Source organism: Mus musculus, chromosome 19 (assembly GCF_000001635.26).
Source record: "Mus musculus strain C57BL/6J chromosome 19, GRCm38.p6 C57BL/6J".
Lineage (NCBI taxonomy): Eukaryota > Metazoa > Chordata > Mammalia > Rodentia > Muridae > Mus > Mus musculus.
This window is the reverse complement of record NC_000085.6, coordinates 30772247-30793241: the sequence shown is the minus strand read 5'-3', so window position 1 is coordinate 30793241 and position 20995 is coordinate 30772247. Positions and strand designations below refer to the sequence as shown.

At 37.2% G+C, this 20995-nt stretch overlaps 1 protein-coding gene across 3 annotated transcripts in view; it reads left to right on the top strand.

Moving 5' to 3' along the window:
- Window positions 1-20995, top strand: part of Prkg1 (protein kinase, cGMP-dependent, type I) — a 1200782-nt gene that overhangs the window by 972027 nt on the left and 207760 nt on the right. For all 3 annotated transcript variants that reach the window (NM_001013833.3, NM_011160.3, XM_006526768.4), the window contains 2 exons: window positions 6271-6348; window positions 11853-11947. In NM_001013833.3, the coding sequence (NP_001013855.1) occupies window positions 6271-6348; window positions 11853-11947 (173 nt within the window). The remainder of the gene's footprint in view (window positions 1-6270; window positions 6349-11852; window positions 11948-20995) is intronic.

Below are 20995 nucleotides of genomic sequence, written 5' to 3'. Positions count from 1 at the left end.
GATGAATAGTGATGACAGATCACAAAGATCCCGTTTCTTCTTTGTAGCCGTGGATATATTCAGAGACACCATAGCATAGCCTGTGGGTGCAGGAGGTTGAAAAAGGCCAGAGTGGAAGGCAGGTCCTCGTCTGTTGCCAAGAGAGCTTTGCCTTGTTGAATTTTAACATACCAAGTACGTTAAACTTTGTGTGTTAAGCTTTAACTTGGTAGAAGAAGCAGTTTTATACATATGCCCAGCATATGTTCCATTGTTCAACCTTTAGTGTGATATACTAGTTCCCTTGAGACTAATTCATGAACTGAAATGTCAGCCCATTGTCTGTTGTCTGTTGGTCTCGTCAGGCCTTCTAATTGTTGCAAGCATATAAGAGGCAGGGGTGGCAAACGGGCATTCCTTCAATGGTGTACACAGTTGTTAACATAATGGAATATGATAACTAGAGAATAATCTTCTCAGAAACCCAACCACTACATAAGCTCATTCCTGAACAATTAAGGATCCTGTGAATCTCAGAGAGTATTTGAGTATTCTCTAGAACCCTGTGCCAGCCTGTGCCCTTCCTGATGACCAAGAATCCTTAAAGTAATAGAAGCTCAATATTACATATTGGCACTGGATCCTGTAAATACAGTAATTTCATATCCTGGAGGAATCCTTTGTCTCTTTTGTTTGACTTTTTGTTTTGTTTTAGACTAGGCTTTGCTGTGTAGCACTGGTTGGCTTGGATCTCTCTATGTAGCCCAGAGCATCCTTAAACTTGTTCCCTTCTTCTGCCTCAGCTTCCAGAGTGCTGGGATAACAGGTTCTATACCTGGCTTCTAATTTTGCATTTTTCTTTTCTTGAGATAAAGATGCAGTATGTCCCCAGATCCACCATGTAATTAAGGCTGGCCTAGAAGTGGTAATAGACTTGCCTTGGCCTCCTGAGTTATGGTGTTAATGGTATGCTCCCCAAGTCTTAACTCTTAATACTTAATTCTCCAGGTTCCAATGGTTCTGTGCCACATTGTGGGTCAAACCAGGAAGCAGGATTACACTTGATTCTGTAACCTCGACTCTGAGCAATATTTCTCTCAGAACATTCTAGAGAGAATCAAACCACCTGCACCATAAGAACCAACCATATTCTCAAAGTGTCTAAAAGGCTCGCTCCCTACCTCTAGGATTTAAGTTCTCTCTGCTTTTCTTACTTTACTGTTCTTGGTGGCTCAAGATACCCTTTAAGCTAAGTGGTGCTTTGTCAAATAAAGATGTAAATGTTTGTTTTCCAAATACGTAAAATATTGAGTAAATTATCCCCCGTTTGATGGGGATAGAGTTCCTAAGAAGATGATTAATCTTTTCTTCCTCTTCGCATTTATTTTGGTAGAAAATGCAAACAGTATTTATTTTTCAGATGGCGAGCCTCAGACAACACTTTGTTTGCTTCCCCAAGACACATTTCACATGCTGTCAAGACAGACTTTTTCCGAGTCCTGCTGGTGCTAATTGCCTTTATAGATCAAGTTGTTAAACTTGAGTTATAGTTTAATTATGCAGCAGGAGAATGCGTGCTTGTCTACTCTATAAATGATTTCATTCTGTTGTTGAATGAATGGGCTGTAAGGACCTGTTCCTCTTAGAGATTTCCAGCATTTTGTGGGTCTTCCTTGATGTCTCTCTGAATCATTATGCTACCCGAAAATGTTCACGTAAAAAATATGTGAAATGAAAAACAAGATATTGAAAATCCATTTGGAGAATGGAGTCACCAAAGAAGGGCTCAGTTAAACATCAAAGCAAATCCAAGCTTCTGTGGAATGTTAGCTCAGACTTTTTCTCCTCCTCTGTCTGGTATTCAGGATAAGGATTCAGTCAGCCCAAGAGGCCACTGCTGGGCCAACTGTTGTCTTTGAATCATAAATTCAGAATTTGTTAGAAAGACTTAGTGGAAAATGGTGTGATCTGGGCTCTGAAGAACTCAAGAATGCTTGATGTTGGGAAACAGATGAGCTTGTAGATGCTTTCCCTGTGAGAAATATGAAGTAGCAGTACATATGTTTGCATTAAATCAGAATTTAGAAGATATGGTAGAGGTTAGAAGAGATTAAACAAGAGAGCAGAGGGCAGGGCAGGGGGAAGCAAGTCCAGGCAGTGTTGTTTACGTACATGCTGATTATACATCCTTCTGAAGGAGGTTGATCCTTCAATTCCTCATATGCACCCTTTCAAAGGGAAATCATTGAAGAACAAGCAAGAAAATGCACTGTAATCATTCTTACTACCAATAAAATCTTAAAATGATATGATATAAAAGTCAAGCTAGCTCAGTTTTAAAATTTCTTTTGTAAAAAAATGAAATTAAAAAAAATCAAATAGCACTTGCTGTTCATATCAGGGTTTAGCATCTGTCAAATATTCTCACATATACAACTTCTATGGTTTATGCGAATCCATACTATGTGAGCTTTGTACAGAGTTTTCTATTCCATTAGTAAGAGATGCTCTTTGCAGCCCCCTGGACAGATTTCACAGTTATTTTAGAGAGCAGAACGGAGTAAGGAAGGTGATACCGATTCCCAGATGGAGTTATAGATTTTGTGGGTCCATTAGACTCTTCAGGAATGCAGAGCTGCAAGGAATCACTTTTGGCTATGGGAACAACTCCACTAATTCCTTTAATAAGATACATCTGTGCCCATTTTTCAAGACCCCTTCACCCCAATTCCTCTGTATGAACCTCAAGCCTGAGAAGCACCATCTGGTATTTCCACCTCTTCTCCAGCACATTAGTCCAGGAGTTAACCTGCTATCCATAAGTTGGCTTCAAGGTTGACTCTCCATACTCCCAACAGTTCTGATCAGGCAGACATATAAGCTCAAAATGGTGATGAATTCTTAAGTACTATAAGAGCATATATATGTACACACACACACACACACACACACACACACATATATGCTTTTATAGTACTTCTATATATATGTATGTGTATATATATATATATATATGTATACATATACATATACATGTATATGTATGTATATGTGTGTGTGTGTGTGTGTGTGTGTGTGTGTGTGTGTGTGTGTGTGTGTGTACGAAACCTAACTTAGCTGGGCCATATGTGTGGTGGTGGTGGTGATAATGATGATGATGAAGATGAAGATGTTGATGATGATGAGTGTAAAATCACATGAGAGATTAGGAAGGAATATCAGAATGGAAAATACAGCACTGTGAGTTAGAAAATCTGGTGATGGAACATTTGAGGAACTGACAGGGGAGCTAACAGGTTGGGGGCCAAAGTATTTGAAGGAAGGGTTTGGAACCTGCAGCACTAAGCAGACAATTAACAGGCCATGATAAGGAAGTCAATTTTTATTCTATTAGATATGGAAATGTTGCTGTTTTCTGCTCTTAGTTCTGTATATTTCTGAGATTCAATTTGAAATTTACCAAATTCAACTACAAAAAAATGGTCTTTATAACATGCTGAATTTTCTGGCATTTGATTCACATAATTAGGGAGAGTCTCAAATTGTCAGGATGCCTACTCATTTCCCCTCAAGTGCAGTTGAGCATCTTGGGATAACGTAATCATTAGGACCCTCAGGCTGAGACACTGCAGTTATCTTTCCAACCCTAGCATACCTTTGGTCCCTACCCTATAGGCTCCTCTGGATGCCTGTGTTTTATGAGCTTATGTGCCGTGCAAGTGTATATAGGTAAACTCAAATACTGGATATGGCAATTGTGGGGACTCTTTAACAGAAATCCAGATGAAATACTAAGATACTTGAATGATTCATACAACTTAATCCCAACTATGTCTGGAAACTCCTGCCAGACTCATTTGAATGAAGAGATTCTAAACAAAAAAAAGACTTATAGTGGCTATTTTCAACTGAGGACAAATGTTCTTCCAACTCATGATGGTTATACCTGGAGAGTTTTTTTGCCTGGGACTAAGGTGCTGCTGGTGTCCAGCCAATAGATTCCAGAGATGCAGTCAAAGGCCCTATGCCAGCACAGAGTATTCAAGACAGGACCCTCAACAAAGGAATCTTCTGTCTGGAAATTTCAGTAGTGCTGAGTTTGTTTGGCTTATTTTTAAAATATATTATAAATAATGTTTACTTGCTGAGAAGAAACAATTGTATGAATAGAGATATGTTTTGCTTAATGGAGAGAAGAATCCATTAAAAGGAATGTGAGATACATATTACTTAACTATGAAAAGTATTTACCCCACTGACAACTATGTGTCTTAAAAGGAGAGACATGAAGAATATTTAGGTAGGTGAAGAATGCTTCAGAGTTTGTTCTTGTCATTTGCATTTCTCCCCAGATACACTCTGACTAGCCTTACTTAACTATTAGAGGCTATGAACTCACACATTCCTGAGTGGTTTTTTCCTGCTTCAACAACCAGAGGCCTTGCTCTAATCCTTCACTCGGGGCTGAAGCATCCTTCTTAGAGAAGCCTTCAGAGAACAAAGATGTTTAACACAGCTTTTGTACAAACCTTGTGCTTATTTCTGACATACAATTATATACACTTTGTTATTTGGTTGGGTTTGAGCCATCTTTGGCTGGGAACTATGAGGGAAATAAGATGAATTTTGCAATAAATGGTGCTGAGATGGCTTAGCCATTATTACTAGTAACATTTCTTAGGTGTGAGATCCGAACAAACTTCCCAAACTAAACCACCCAATGGGTCAAATATTCCTATCATGTCACCTCAGTAGAGGCAGGACCATGCTGGGGAGAGAAGCAACAGAGAATACCAAGAGATGAGAATTGAAAAGACGATCTTATTAAATGGGGAAAATCAGTCCGTACACATTCATTCTTAACTGTGTGTCTGTGTACATGTGATTGCGGATGTCTACAGAGGTCAGAGGCATAGGTGACCCTGAATCTGGTTATAAGCTTGGTTGTGAGCTGCCTGATTTAACTGTTGACATTCAAATTTGTAAGAGCAGTATGCACTTTTAACCACTAAGCCATCTCCCCCACTGCAGAAACAAATATTTGTATGCATGTATATGGATACATACATGCATGCATATATTTATGTGTGTGAACACAGGAAAATAGCCTTTAAAGGCACATACCAGATTGTTTTTTGGCATGTGTTAGTGGAGATAAGGAGAAGGAATAAGGAAGGACTTTGTTACTTAAAAAACATGTTACTAGAAAAAGAATTATGTATGATTGAAACTTAGTAAGTGCTATCAGCGTAGGTACTATGTTAATTTCTAGGTGCTTAGAGATAAGAAGGTATTTTTCAGTGGCAGGTATTAACAGAAGGCAACTTTAGGATAGAAAAGAATAAGTTTTAAGACAAATAACGTTGATGTGTAAGGAGAAATTACAGCCACCAGCTTAATGGATATTGTGTGTATACTATGAAGCAATGCGTAAGGTAATATGTTCTTTCTCAAGGTATGGCTCCCTTGCTAAGCTGCAGAGGAACATAAGGCCAGATGGCATGGACTCATTTTGCCTCCAGACCAAACAATAAATTTTTTCCCACCTCTCCTTACAGAATTAGTTTTGATCATTACAGGACTGTAATCTTCACTCTGGGAATAGACCTAGCGCTGAGGTCCTCCTCAGGATGCTGACCCAGTGATTATGATAATTCTCTTCTAGCTTTCCTTCCTTCCCTGTCTGGTAGTTTATACTCGACATATCCTGGACCAGAAATCCAGCCACAAAATTATAACATTCTGCTTAACGAGGCCAAATGGACATTGCTCAAGTAGAAATGTTAAGGGATAAAGTGGTACCTTAAAAACTATTTAAAGCCATCTAACCCCCACTAAAGGCTACTCTGGATGTAAGTAAAGATCTTTGTATGCCACAGTAATTTCATTTTTTAAAACATTCACTATTATGAAAGTACTAATAGCAAATGAAAATGACAAAATAATATCTGAGTATGAACTTAATTAGCAGTGCTATTTTGCTTCATGCTTAGTTGACAGGAGAAATAATTTTTGTCAAACACTTGAAATAATGAACTTAAAGATATAAATACAGTCACTGAGAAAAATGGAACTCACCACAGGATTTTAAATGAATATTATAAACACAATAGTTTTGTCATTACTGTGTTGATAGACTGTTATTCATTCTTGAACCACGATACATTCTGAATGTGGGTCAAATTCTGTAGGCATGATTGAATCCCTAGGGCCTGCCTAGTGTCTGAAAACAGTTCTGGTTGGTACATGGTCCCTTTCTCAATGTTTTATGTTCGTGTTCCTATTTTTCAGACCCACTATGAAAATGGAGAATATATCATCAGGCAGGGTGCAAGAGGAGACACCTTCTTCATCATCAGTAAAGGGCAGGTAAGCTTGAGCATCACATGGCAGGACTGTACGCACTGAGTCTGGTGCGGTGTGAGTTGCCCCTTCTCCATCTGCAAATGCATCTCCCAAAGGAGGAAGTAAGAAAAGAAGGTGATTAACCTCGCATCTAGATATTAATAACCATGATAGTAGATGCTACTGAGAAGTCTGCATAAACAGAAGGATGTCCATCATCAAAGTACAATACAATACAGTACAGTACAATATGATACAATACAATCTATCTAGTCTTTAAGAATAGAAACTTTCCTAAAATGAAACATCTGCGCCTTAGAATTTATGGCCGCAGCTTTAATCCTCGGTAAAATTAACTTGTTTTACTTTTCTTAGGCCAATGAGTGGATGTTCTAAGGGCAATGTTGGTGTGTGTGTGTGTGTGTATGTGTGTGTGTGTGTGTGTGTGTGTGTGTATAATGTATATATGTCTATATACTATATTGTAGCTTCATGGAGAGTGTTAATTGAATGCTAAGAAACTGTGAAGAGTGCTATGAAGTATAGGCTGAGGGATAAAAGCAGTTATGACCATGGTTATGAATGATAATGTGTTCTTATATTATTTTAGGTTTTTAGTCTACATGAATCTATTATAATATTTACTTTTGAACTATGAAATGAAATAAGTTTAGTTAGACCAATCCTCTAACCTCATTAGTCAATTACTTGAACTTAACATGTCTTTGTAAGTTATCCTTAAAGAGTATCTCTGTGTATCAGGTTTGATGAGAGATAGGGAGGGAAAGGCAAATAGAGGAGGAAGACTTACATACCTTTTTGATTATTGTAAGTGAACTCATTTCTTTTTGTTGTTGTTTGTTGTTGTTTTGTTTTGTTTTTCGAGACAGGGTTTCTCTGTAAAGCCCTGGCTGTCCTGGAACTCACTTTGTAGACCAGGCAGGCCTCGAACTCAGAAATCCACCTGCCTCTGCATCCGGAGTGCTGGGATTAAAGGCGTGCACCACCACGCCTGGCTCAGTGAACTCTTTTCTTAATATTTGCACAAAATGCCTAACTCTGAGACTGTAGCACTCACACCAGAAGGCTTACAGAAATGGTGTAAGCAGGAAGTGGGGAAGACTTCAAATCTTAGTGACTTAGATTCTAGGTGATTCTTGTGTGCTAATTTTGAATCAAGATTACACATATGTCAATGTTTATAGCAGTGGTGGACCATCCTAAGCTATACACAATTTTTAAATGGTATCTACTCATTAGGTGAACTCCTTAAGTTAACATTAGGCATAACACCTGATATAGAAATATACACCGTGGACTGGCTTTGTAAGGGGTGTCATAAGGAGTCAGTGAAGAGAGCTGAGTAGAAAAAGGTGCCTCGAACGAGGACAGTCTTCCATTAGCAGCCTTTGGATGAAGACGTAGAACTCTCAGCTCTGCCTACACCATGACAGCCTGAATGCTGCCATGCTCCCACCTTGATGATAATGGACTGAACCTCTGAACCTGTAAGCTAGTCCCAATTAAATGTTGTTGTTTTTTATAAGACTTGCCTTAGTCATAGTGTCTGTTCAATCCTCAGGACCCACATGGTAAAAAGAGAGAATCAACTTCTGCAAGCTGTTCTCAGACCACCACTTGGACACTTTAGAAATAGGACATATACATGCTTACCTACATGTGTGTGCACATGTGTGCATGTGTATACACTCACACACACAATATAAATAAAAATTAAATATTTTTAATGTCCAAACAGTTAGGTAAGAATCATTTTTGCATCTTCCAGTGTTAGGGGATAAGAAAATGCTAACATGCTGTAGTTTACATAACAGATGGGCAAACTTTGTTACTTACTGTCTTCTTTGTTTACTCCACACCAATTAAAGAATCAGGGAATAAAATCCTAATGTTAGGAAGCCATTCGAGGATCACAGGAGGATGCTATCTCCTGGAGTCTGGCTTTGTTTTATCTTTCCAAATTGCAAATTCTTTGCTGCAAAAGTGTGGCTATGCTTAGCCAATAGGAAGGACACCCTGTAGTCATTTATGGCTGTCCCATTTACTGCAAATTGCCAGTATTGCCTGGAGGAATAGAGGTTTCTAACCCATGTTAGCAGAAAACAGGTGTATCAGTGGGACTGTTTTACGAGCTTTGTACTGTGTATAAGTAGAAGCACTTGGAGATATACCCTGGGAGGCAATTACTCTGCTAGTACTTTGGATACAGTCCTGCAAGTTGAGAAATCGTCATAATGTATTAGATTTCTTTGACCCAGTCAAGTGTTTCTCTAAACCACCCATAGAATTTTTCTTAGTTTCTCAGTTCATACACATTATTTGTTATGATACACAACTCTGACAATTGTTATAGTCATTATACTAATTCTGATAACAATACAATATAATTACATCAGTCTCCACTGTGTGGAACAGGAAAAGCAAATAGTAAGCCATGATTCTAATGTAAATACGCTGTAAAATTAGAATTTTATACAACTTATTTATTACAGAACCAACATAAACTTCTGCTCCCATGAATTAATAAAATTTATAAAGAGTAACCTTGCTAAATATTCCCCCCCCACCCAAAAAAATGTTTTCATTTATTTTGTGTGAAAGTGTGTGTGTGTTTGGGGGGGCAAGATGCATGATGCATGTGTCACTTGTGTGTGTGTGTGTGTGTGTGTGTATGTGTGTAAGGTGCAGGTCAGAGGACAATTTGCAGAGGTTGGGGGTTGGTTCTTGCCTTGTGTGATGTGGGTCCCAGAGATTGGCCTTAAGTAATTAGGCTTCTCTGCCCACCTAGCCCTCACACCTGCCCAGGCAAAGATACTCTCTTTGTTACCACGTGTCTCAGTTACTTATAGATTGCTATGGTAAAACACTGTTACCAAGGCAACTAATAAAAGAAAACATTTTAATTTGTTGCTTATGGTTTCAGAGGACTGGAGTCCATGATCACAGAATAAACACACGGCAGTAGGAACAGCTTGGAGCTCAGATTCATCAGCCAAATTAGAGGCAGAGAAACCAAAGACACTGGGGATGACCCAAGTCTTTTGATAACCCTAGGCTAGACCCCACTGACACATCTCCTTCAACAATGGTGCACTCCCTAATCTTTAGCAAACAATTCTCCCAATTAGGGACCAGGTATCCAAACATATGAGCCTAGATGGGCCATTCATACTCAAGCTACCACTGTGCTGAACAGAAATTGTCTTTTTAGAAAATGATGTCTGATAGGAGACACACTACAGTGACGGTAGAGCAAGAAATGGGTTTCCTCTTGTTTGGGTTTATTTATCTAAATGTAAGCTATATTTTATTCTTCCACTGAACACATGCACCCAAAAGAGAAACATAATATACATTTTTAAAAACTTGTTTTTCTCTTAATGGAAACCTACAGTTATATTTTCTAAAAATTGAGATTCAGTGATTGCAGCAGCCATGGCTAACTCAGAAAGTAAATTTATTCTGTATTTTAGTTGATGCGCTCCTGTTATCTGGGAACGTGGCATTTTTAACAGAGAGAGAAGGTATTCTGCAAGTATCTCTGAGGTGTTGCAACAACACTTTACCTACCTTTCTGTAATGAAATGTTATGAAATGGAACAGGATTATTAAATTTCAAATCAAAGCCCTGAGATATGGGGCTAGGGAGATGGCTCCATTGTCATGAGAGCATACAGCTCCTAGAGAGGACCTGAATTTGGTTCCCAGTACCCACATCAGGTGATTCTCTATCATTTCAGCTTTAAGGGATTCTATGACTCTAGTTTGCACAGTCACATACTCTCACATGCACATAACTGCCTCCCCCGGCTCCTCCCACATACATGCCCAATTCCCTGACACATGTCATTAAAAGTGAATAAAAATACAAATCTTAGCAATGAGCCCAAGACAGAACTAAATGTTTGGTAGAGTTTCTAAATGGGAGGGAAATATTGATTTATTAAGTTCTAGTGAAGCGTAAATAAGTAGAATTCTAAGACATTATTGGCTAAGATTGCAAGATAAAAATATTCTGAAACCCGGTTTGGCTAGTTCTTAAAAAGTTAATAAATGTTTACCATATGGTCCATCGGCTTTATACTTTATTTATTCTAGAGAAACAAAAAGGCAGTTCTCTCAAATACATGTCCACCAATGTTTGCAGCAGGGCAATCCAATAGAAAAATAGTCAAAAAGGGTACCTGCATAACATCTTAACCATATGTAATCTGAAACAAATTGTTCTTCTTCCATTAGCATCAGGAAAATGCTCTCTAATCCCCACTCTTCAAGATAGCAATCAACCTTAAAATGCTAAGCACTAATGACACCACTGTCTATATTCACAGACAGTGAAGGGTAGATATGTGCTCAGAGTCAACACCTAAAAAACTAAGCTTGTTTCGTTTATAAGCTTGTGTAGGCATTGGCCCTTCTGAAACCCTTACTCAAGGGTGCCTGAAAACAAGTATAGAAATATCTGTAGAGTCTTTGTGAATAATATAGTAACAATATATAAAAGTAAAACTGGGAGCTACAACTTCATCTAGAGAATTGCTAAGCTGTATACAATTAATGTAACAGGATACTATGCAAATAGAAGACATGAAGTTTAGCTGCTTATATTAACGTTAATGAATCAGAACCTTTGAGAGTATGGGACCAGTAACTTCTACTTTAAGTAAGACTCCCCACTGAAGATTCTTCATCTATTAAAGCCTCATCAACATGCAAATAAGTATTTCTATAATATAGCTTAGTGATAACTGCCAGAGTTAAACCGAATTTTCATGGTTTGAAACACTGTGCAGAGGAGTAATCAAATGGATCAGTGGAGAATAATAATTGAATTCCCTCTCCCTTGCATAAACCTTCTTACTAGGAATAAAAGTTGTGATCATTGGCATCCTGTGTCTAGGTTAAGAAGCCTAAGCTTGTCTTTTTTAATGTGTTTAAGCACTTGGCTTGTCTCAGTAAATTAGTTTTCTACTTCATGTATTTTACAGGAAGGTGAATTTTAACTATTTAAATTTTCTGGATGACAGGTGGTATTATTATCATTACTATATCTCAAAGAAGTAAATGAATGAAAAGGCACTATTTACTCTAATTATATTTCTCCTAACAACAAGAAAACACCCTTGAAAACCAAAAGAAAGCCATTGTCAAGATACATCACTAAATTCATCAGAATGGTTGCTTCAGTGCAGGTAATAAAATCAGGAGTAGCAATGAAGAATTACTGAAATAGAATATTTAGGATAAATTCTTAGGGAAGCATAGAATTTGCAAGCATGCAGTTGATTTAGATCAGTGGTTCTCAACTGTTTTTAATGCTGCAACTCTTTAATATAGTTCCTCATGTGTGGTGACCCCTCCCCCCCCACACACACCATAAAATTACTTCATTGCATAGTGGTAGTTTGCTCCTGTTATAAATCCTAGCATGTTATCTAATATGTGACTCCTGCAATGTGACCCATAGGTGGAGAATCACTGATTTAGATGCTAATCTCTCTTTGTAGGTGAATGTTACTCGAGAAGACTCACCAAGTGAAGACCCAGTCTTCCTTAGAACTTTAGGGAAGGGAGATTGGTTTGGAGAGAAAGCGTTGCAGGGGTAAGTAGATCAAATGTGCAAACTTTCTGTTTAAATACTGTCTTAGTTAGGATTTTATTGCTGAGAAGAGACACCATGCCCAAGGCAACTCTTATAAGGAAAACATTTAATTGGATTGGAACTGGCTTACAATTTCAAAGGTTTAGTCCATTATCATCATGGTGGGCGCCATGGCAGCATGTAAGCAGACACAATGCTGGAGGACCAGAGAGTTCTGTGTCTTACTTAATCTGAAGGCAAGCAGGAGGAGACTGTCTCCCACCAGCAGCCAGAAGAAGGTTCTGAGTCACAGTGGCCTGCCTCCACAATGACTAACTTCCTCTCACAAGACTACACTTCCTCCAATAAGGTCACACCTCCTAACAGTGCCACTTCTCACGAGCCAAGCATATTCAAACCACCACAGGTACTATATACAATGAAATTAAAGTTGAACTTTTAGTGAAATGTACCCTTCTTTTAGTACCCATGCAAATACTAGATGCAGATCTTTGGTTGTGGTATTCACTAAGTTCCAGCTGGATTTGTAATCTGTTTATTTAAGCTGTGGGATTGAGTAAGCTTCTAATATACACTGTGGTCTTAATCAGAACCCTTTCAGCTTTGTGCTCCTTCAGTACACTGGTCTCATTTGCTCCTCATCCAGTGATCACGCATTTGCCATGATATTTTTCCAAATATCAAATCTGGAAGAAAGCATGCTCAATGTATCCTACTGTATCCTAGAAGGATACAGTAAGCATTATCTTCCTAAAATGAAGTCCACAAAATTCCCAGCTTGATCTATCTTTTTCTTCGATTGTTTAATGCTCTGTATAGGTCTCTACAGAATATGATACTGCTTAATTTCAGTGGTCCAAAGCTCATCTGTATCTATGTAAAACAGTGTTCTTTCTTACTAAGAAAACCAAAGTAAAAACCAAAATAAAGGAGACAAGCAAACCCTAGAAACTTTTCTAATCATTCGCTACTGAAATCATGAGTACAGTGTGGGAAAGTTAGTCATGATTGGGAATCAAGAGATGTTTTATTTTGTAGTTTCATGCCACTGGATTCCGGTGTCAAGTAAAGATGACTTTCATAGTTGAAAGAAACATCCTTGAAGGTACATCATTATGAAAATTCCACCAAGTTTTTTTTTTAGTGTCTTCTTTGAAGAAAATACTTATTTTGACAGTTTTATGTGTATATTTCATATACATATATGGATATGTATGATATATTGTGATTATATTCAATCTCTCATTGCCCTCTTTTATGTACCTCCATTTCCTCTAAATCCTTTCTTCCTAATCAGTCTCCCCCAATAGCTACCCCATTGATTAAAATGACCCCTTCATGTAGCAATAGTTAACAGTCAATAGCTCCTTAGGAAGGGCGGGGCCTCATGGAGTCCCTGACTATCCATGATGGGAGTCCTAGGCACTGTCTTATACAGGTATGTGTTGTTCTTCCTGTGTTCCTGAATTCAGCTGCCGAGTAGTCTCTGGGTGGCAGTGATTCAATGCAGCATTTCTCTAATCTCTAGATCTTCTTTTCCACCTTCTCTCCCACTGTATTCCCAGGGCTTTGGATGGGGGACAATATTGATGTCTCATTTAGGGCTGAATACTCAATGGTTTCATTCCCAGCACCTTTGCCAGCTATAAAACGAGACATTCCTACTAAGTTTACAGTATCAGATGTGTACTACTATCATAGAGTCCAACCCCAAAGCAGTTGGTTACTCCTAATATAGTCATGCCATTATTGCACTAATGGGAATATCTTACCTGGAAAGTTGATATTGCAAGCATGGCTGTATCTGGGTGAAACTACTGATAGGCTTTTACTAAGTAGCTTTTAAAGTACCCTGCAGTACTATGTATGCTAGCCAGCAGGAAAGAAAATTCCTGTCCAGTTCCAATTTGATTTCTCTGTCTTCTTTAACCAGTATGTGATGTCTTTGGCCATATCTTCTTAGGAAGGGTGGAGTCCCATGGAGTCCCCTGTATCCATGGGCTTTTTTACTTGTGTTTCAGTTCCCGAGTAATGACTCATTGGCTTATATATTTTTAAATGTCTAGGCCATGAGCTCAGCTTGTTGACACTAGCTCGTAACTTATACTAACCCATTTATACTATTCCATGCCTGCCACATGGCTTTCCTCAGTTTCATATGTCCAACTTGTTACAATTCTGAATGGATAACATCTCCCCATACCCCTGAGTGGTTGACTCTTTCTCACAGTTCCTCTTTCTCTCTCTTCCAGAATGTCCCATCTTCTAATCCTCCCTTAGTTTATTGGTCATCAGATTTTTATTCACAGGCGATGCTTCCAAACAGTACACAAGAGATTATGATTTCCCTCTATCTAGCTAATTCTGGTGGATAACCAAGAGGTACTGAAAGGATAAACATTCTTTTGAGGGTCCTGTTTGACTAAGTTTTAGCACATTCTTGGTACCAGAATGTATTTTGCACATATTCTGTTCTCTCTACCCAGTTCTGGAATGTCCCTCCTCCTCTGTACCCACCTATTCTAAGCACTTTCTTACTTCTTATCAAATATTTGCTGTATCATAAAATCCTGATTCATTGAACTTCACTTCTCAGCCATAGATTTTATACATGTACGTTGCTGACTTCTAACTGCTTAAATCACCCACCTTTTCAGAACCTTATGTGACAACATTCTTTAGAATTCAATTAATTATTTAAAACTTATCAGTACTTTGCCATCAGCTCTCTCTGTTATTTTGGTAACTCGTCCAGATCTATGAGTGAATATGACTTGAGTGAAAAAAATTCCCAGATATCTACTATTAGGTGGTTTCTGTCAATCAGAGATACCTCTCTAGAGTATCCTGCCCATGACTTCCTTCACATTAAGCCTTCAGTTAAATAAAGCCTCTTATGTGAGCCTGTTCTCAGCAGTCCCCTGTTTTGATGCTATGGCATGTTAGTGTCTTAGGTCTGTAATGATGTTTCAACCTGAATCTACGTTCTTTATCTTTCTTTAAATTTTCACAATGTTTCATACAAGAAATTCCAACATATGCAAATTAACAGGATTTGTTTCACTATTTTCCAAGTTACTTATAAGTTGACATAATTTCAAGATGTCTTATGAATAACTGCATAGTATATATCCTTTGAATAATGTTTGCAAAACACATGATGCCTTTAGCTGTACACACAATTTTATAGTCAGAACATACTTCAGATACCATATCAGATGTGTGGCTTGCTTACAAATAAAACTTTTTTGTATTAGGAATTTGCTTTATTCTCCTGAGTATGTTGAGCAGATCATTAAAATACTTATATGCTTTTACTTAGATTAAAATTAATATACCCTTGAGTATTATTTTTAAAATTGCCTAATACAAGCACTGACTAACCACAGAGTAAAAAGTCTGATATTTATTATCAATTCTACATCCTGATTCTAGAACTCAGACCCTGACTGCTATAAAAGTCTGTCTCTAGAGGTAACATTCCTTGGTTCCATTTTAGTGGTAGAATTAGAATTTTAGGGCCTATAGAGTCCTTTTAAGCTATATTATCTACATCCATTCCAATAGCATATTATTGCTGGGTAAGTTGGAGTCACTTATATAGTACCATTGATTGCATTGAATAAAGCAAGTTATACACTACTGTTTGAACAGATCATCTTTATTTTGTCATATGATAATGGCTACTGCATCTCAGAAGAAAAGGGCAAAATGTCTTTCTACTTATGTAAGTTCTTCCCTGTGTGCATAAAAACAACATTTGTGTTGAAATTGTTTCACCAGCATGAGATAATTAATTTACACTTTGGTTTATTGTTCTATCATATCTCTCTCTGACCAGAATCATGTAGCTCATATGTAAGACTCAGGTGTCAGATTCTAAAGCAATCATGCAGTGTATATGCCTAGTAATGATAACCATGTAAGACTGGGATGAACCGAATTGAGATATGGAGAGCTCCTCCCCACCCAGTTTCATTTCCACTATCACACATGATTAAATATTTTACCTGAGATGTCTGACTTGGGTTGGACTTCACTTTTTCATTTACTAAATATGAGACCCCGATAAGTCTCTTTCCTTCCATCTATAATGGAGGTTATGATTACACCATACTTTGGTGGTTATTGTGTGAATTGTACAAGGGGACACTTGTGAGGCATTTGGGGTGAATATCTAGAAATTCATTGAGTGCCTCCCAAGAGCTGATGGTTGTCATTGTCACCACTGCCTGTTCAGTTTCAGCTTCATCATTACTAATCTCTTTCATAAGTAGCTCTGTTAGTCCTTAGCTGATATTTACAGCACTTGCCAAATTGTTCCAGGAAGATTTCAAGTCAACCACTCATTAGTTTGAAACTCTGGGCAAGCCAGATAACCCCTGTTCCATCCCTTTCTAACCCTGCAAATGAAGCTAATCCAACTAGTTTCCTTAAATCATAACCTCTGATTTTGTGAGATCTGGCCTCTTTAATGCTGGAACAGATTTCAGAATACCAAATGTAGCCCTGAAGCTGAAATAGTGCTATCTATTACTAGACCATTGTCATCATGGTCCTCCTGTACAGAAACTATCTCAGCTGTTGCCTTTTATTCTGAAGAACTGAGCCACATACAAATCCTGGTAATGCTTATACCCAAGTCGGTTTTGAAAAACCCTCTGTTTCCCCAGGCTCTTCCCTCATAGACATGATCATCAGCAAGTTACTTAATATTCTGGAGCCTGCTTTCTGGCTTCATGTATTTTATTTTAAAAATAATAAAATTGTAGGAGACAAATATTCCAGCTAAATTTAGTTATGACTAGTTTATTTGAAAATAAGACATTACAGATACAATGCAAACTTTTCTGGCTTCTTCTGGCTTCTTGTTTCTCCCAGTATCACTGCTCAGAAGTTTGTTGCACACAATTAAACAATATAGTGCCAGTCTATAGTTAGCAATACAGACTTCGCTCACCTTCATAAAAATAGGCTATCAGTAGATAACTATCCATCATGATTTTAATGCGTACATTCAGCTTACTTTTTAAACTCTTTACATGGGCATCTCCCTTCTCTGTGTGCCTCTAGATCAAAAAATCTCCCTCCTTTTAAATAACACATTCACTGGTTTTAGGAACTACTCTAACCCTCTATGACATCATTTTCATTTTGTTGCCATCTGTAAAGATCCTCTTTTTCAAATGTGGTCATGTCCTCAGGCATAGGACTTGAGTACTGAGGTAGTACAGTTTCCATATCAAACTGGGCCATTTCTTCTGAAAGGTTCTATGTGGGATATGCTTCCATATCACTGCAGTCCTTGCTCATGTTCTAGACATACTGAAATCTCTTTTGTCATCTTCCATGGGATATTTAACTTTTACACACTCAGTTTTCCATCATGTATGTCTGGCTTTTCCTGCCATCAATGAATAATTAGGCTTACAACGAGCTCCATCTCTGAGTCATAACTATGTTGCCAGCATCTCACAGGACTTGACTAGTTAGGAATATAGAAGCTAGTTGGTTGTGCAGCTACCCACACCTACAATATGGCTTAGGAGTGACAGACAGTTGTGAGCCACCCATTGTGGGTCTTTGGAAACCAACACAGGTCCTCTAGAAAAGCAGAAAGTGCTCTTTGCCCCTAAGCCATCTCTCTAGCTCACACAAAAAAAAATGACTTTTGATTAACTGAATTGGAATACATGTTCTCTGCACTTACATGAAGAAAGATGAAGATCTGAAACATAAAATTTGCTGATTATGTTTATGAATTCATTTAGTAATCTAGTTAATACTTTAGTTAGTACTATAGACTTAGCTCATCTTCATAAACATAAGCTACCAGTAGATAAATATCATGATTTTAATTTTAATGAGCTTAATTGGGTCATAAATTATTAAAAAGTATATCTCTCTGTAAGGTTTATTTTTATATAACAGTATGTCTTTGCTTTAGTATACAATTTTATAAATAATATCATACCAAATACATTTAAGCTATGTGTATTTATGAGTGCTAAGTTTTAAAAATTATGTTTGACATCTATAGCTATGTGTGTTTAGAATACAAAGTGATGTTCTATTTTTAATTCTGTGTAGAATAATTAAATAAAGTGAATCAACTACTTTACCTCAGATATTTAAATTTTTTGTTATGATAACTTTTGAAATGAACTTTTAGTGATATTGAAATGTGTAGATTATTCAAAGCATAGTTATGTTCACTATACTGTATCATATTTCAAAATAAGCCAAATGTATTTCTTCTATCTCACCAAGATGGTGTGCCTTCTGGGTATATACTATATTCCATAATTTTGGCATTCATTTATATCCTAACTCACATTGTGAAATTATCTCCTTTCCTCCACTCATGCTATCTGTTATCATTTTGATAATCACTATTCTAACAGGTGTGAGATGACATTTTATTCAGATTTTAATTTGGTTTTGCCCATTGACTAGAGATGATCACACACACACACACACACACACACACACACACACACACACACACACACACCTATTAGCCACTCACATGTCTTGTTTTGAGAAGGGCCTTTTTAGGTCCTCTGCCCATTTCTTAATGAGCTTTCCTTGTATCTATTTGTATAGTTATTTGTGCTCCTTATCTGAACAACTTCCTTAGTTTTGCATAATTTTCCAACAGAATCTTAATCTATATGTTATTTCCACTCTGGTCATCATCCATTTGTTTTGATACTAACTCCATTGTGTTGGTTATTTTTCATCAATTTGGCACAATTGCTTCCATCAGATTGTGCTGTGCAAATGCCCGTGGGCCATCTTCTTGATTAATAGTTGAAGTAGGAGTCCCAAGCCCATGATTGGCCATACCATCTATAGGTAGATTCGTTGTGCTGCATAAGAAAAGTAGCTGAGCAAGCCAGAGTAGGTGAGTCAGTAGGCAGCAGTCCTCCATAGTCTCTGCTTCAGATCCTGTCTTCAGGCTCCTACTTGAGTTTCTGCTTTAGCTTCCATCAGTGATGGACTGTAAGCTGTAAGATGAACCAAGCCCTTTCATTCCTATGTTGCCTTTTGGTCATGGTGTTTATCACAACAACAAAAAGTAAATCAAGGCACACTTTGACTATTTTTGCTTTCTTTTCCTGTGTTTTTGAACAACTAAACTATCACTGTACGGGCTATACAGTGTGGTTGTATGGTTATTCACTCTACTTTAGACTAGTTCTTACTCTGTTACAGGTCTTGTGCTTAAATACTCACTCATGCCGAATAGATGAGTGTATGATATATGATATCACATATCAAATGATATATGAGTGTATGATATACAGTTTGCCAGTGTATATTAAAGAACATGTTCTAGCTTTTGTCCAAGTAAATGAATATGGATTTGTGAACTCATTTTCGTTTCTGGGCTCTCTATTCTGCTCCATTAGGTGAATATCTTATTTGTCTAATTTATGGAAGTACCATGCCATTTTTGTTTCTATGAATTTTAGTATAGACTGAATTTTATGTATAGACTGAATCAGGTGCCTCCTACTTGACTCATTTTGCTTATAACTGCCTGGGATTTCTCATTTATTTTGAGACAGAATTTTACTATGTGCATGGCCCAGTCTGTTAGGGAAAGCACTGTGTAGCCCACGTTGGCCTTGAATTCACTATGTTCATGTTTCAGTCTCCCAAGTACTGGGAATATGTGAATGCTCACTGGAGCAATTTTGTTTATATTTATGTTGTTATTGATTACTTGGTGATGGTTCCATATGAATTTTAGATCTTTTCCTGTTTTATGAAAAATTAAATTTCTCTTATTAATGTTTTATAGTTTCAAATGTATAATTTCCCTCAGTTAAATGATTTCCCATTTTGATATTTTTCACCATTATAAATGAGATCATTATCTATTTCTTTTCCAGAACTTCATTGGTAATAATTATAAATGAAGTTATTTTTGCATGTTGAATTTAAATTCTCCAAGCTTATGAAATTTCTCTATCAATTCTAAGGTTTGGCAGAATCTTCAGGGTTTTTTATATATTAGAGGGAAGGATTTCTAAGCAACAGTTCTCTTTAGAAGAGTGTCTTGGTACCTCAAGGATTATTTCTCATAAAAGAAAGCAGGTTTTCATGGATGGCTGGAGACGGCATAGCATTGTTTTTGTTGTTGTTGTTTTGTTGTTGTTGTTGTTGTTGTTGTTGTTTTGAATATAAAATGGTTTTCTTAACCTATCTCACTTAAGCAGAGACTCATTTACAATGGTGAAAATTGAATTACTTAAAAAAAATCCAATCCCTCATTGCTATTCTCCAACGTATCATTCAGACAAATAATTCTCTTCAGGTTCCACAAGATAAGGGGGAGAAGAAATGTAAATTTGAAAAATCTCTTCAAAAACAAAAGTGTTTCATTTGAAGCTAATTTCCTTGTTAATGAACTCTGCTAGCATTTTCTATCTGTCATTTTTATTCCTTCCAAATCTAAACGATTGCTTCTTAATTTTTCTTTCTTTGGTGTGGAAGAAAAATGGCTCATTATAAATCATCCTTTGTACAGAAACCATAGATACTAATTGGCTAGATTTGTTGTTATTGCACTAATCACTTATGATGCCTGGAAAAGTATTTTAGCTGTTTGAAAAATATCTCTGAATATTGTTGTCAAAATTATATGGCTCAAACATCATTTGTTTGTTCTGATTGAGGCTGTGTCTACATGAGGCCAGCATGGACAAGTGGGTTTAGTCTTACACAGTTCTCAATTCTTCATGCAGTGATATACAAGTAACACATAGGTCAGAATAAATATACTGAATGGTCATTGTCTTATTCTACACTCTAGAAACAGAAAAATTACAAGATATATATTTTAGAATATCTTTTTAAATTTATTTTTTATTATATATTTTCTTTATATACATTTCAAATGCTATCTTGAAAGTTCCCTATACCCTCCCCTGCCCTGCTCCCCTACCCACCCACTCCCAATTCTTGACCCTGGCATTCCCCTGTACTGGGGCATATAAAGTTAGAACCCAGATGTCCCTCAACAGAAGAATGGATACA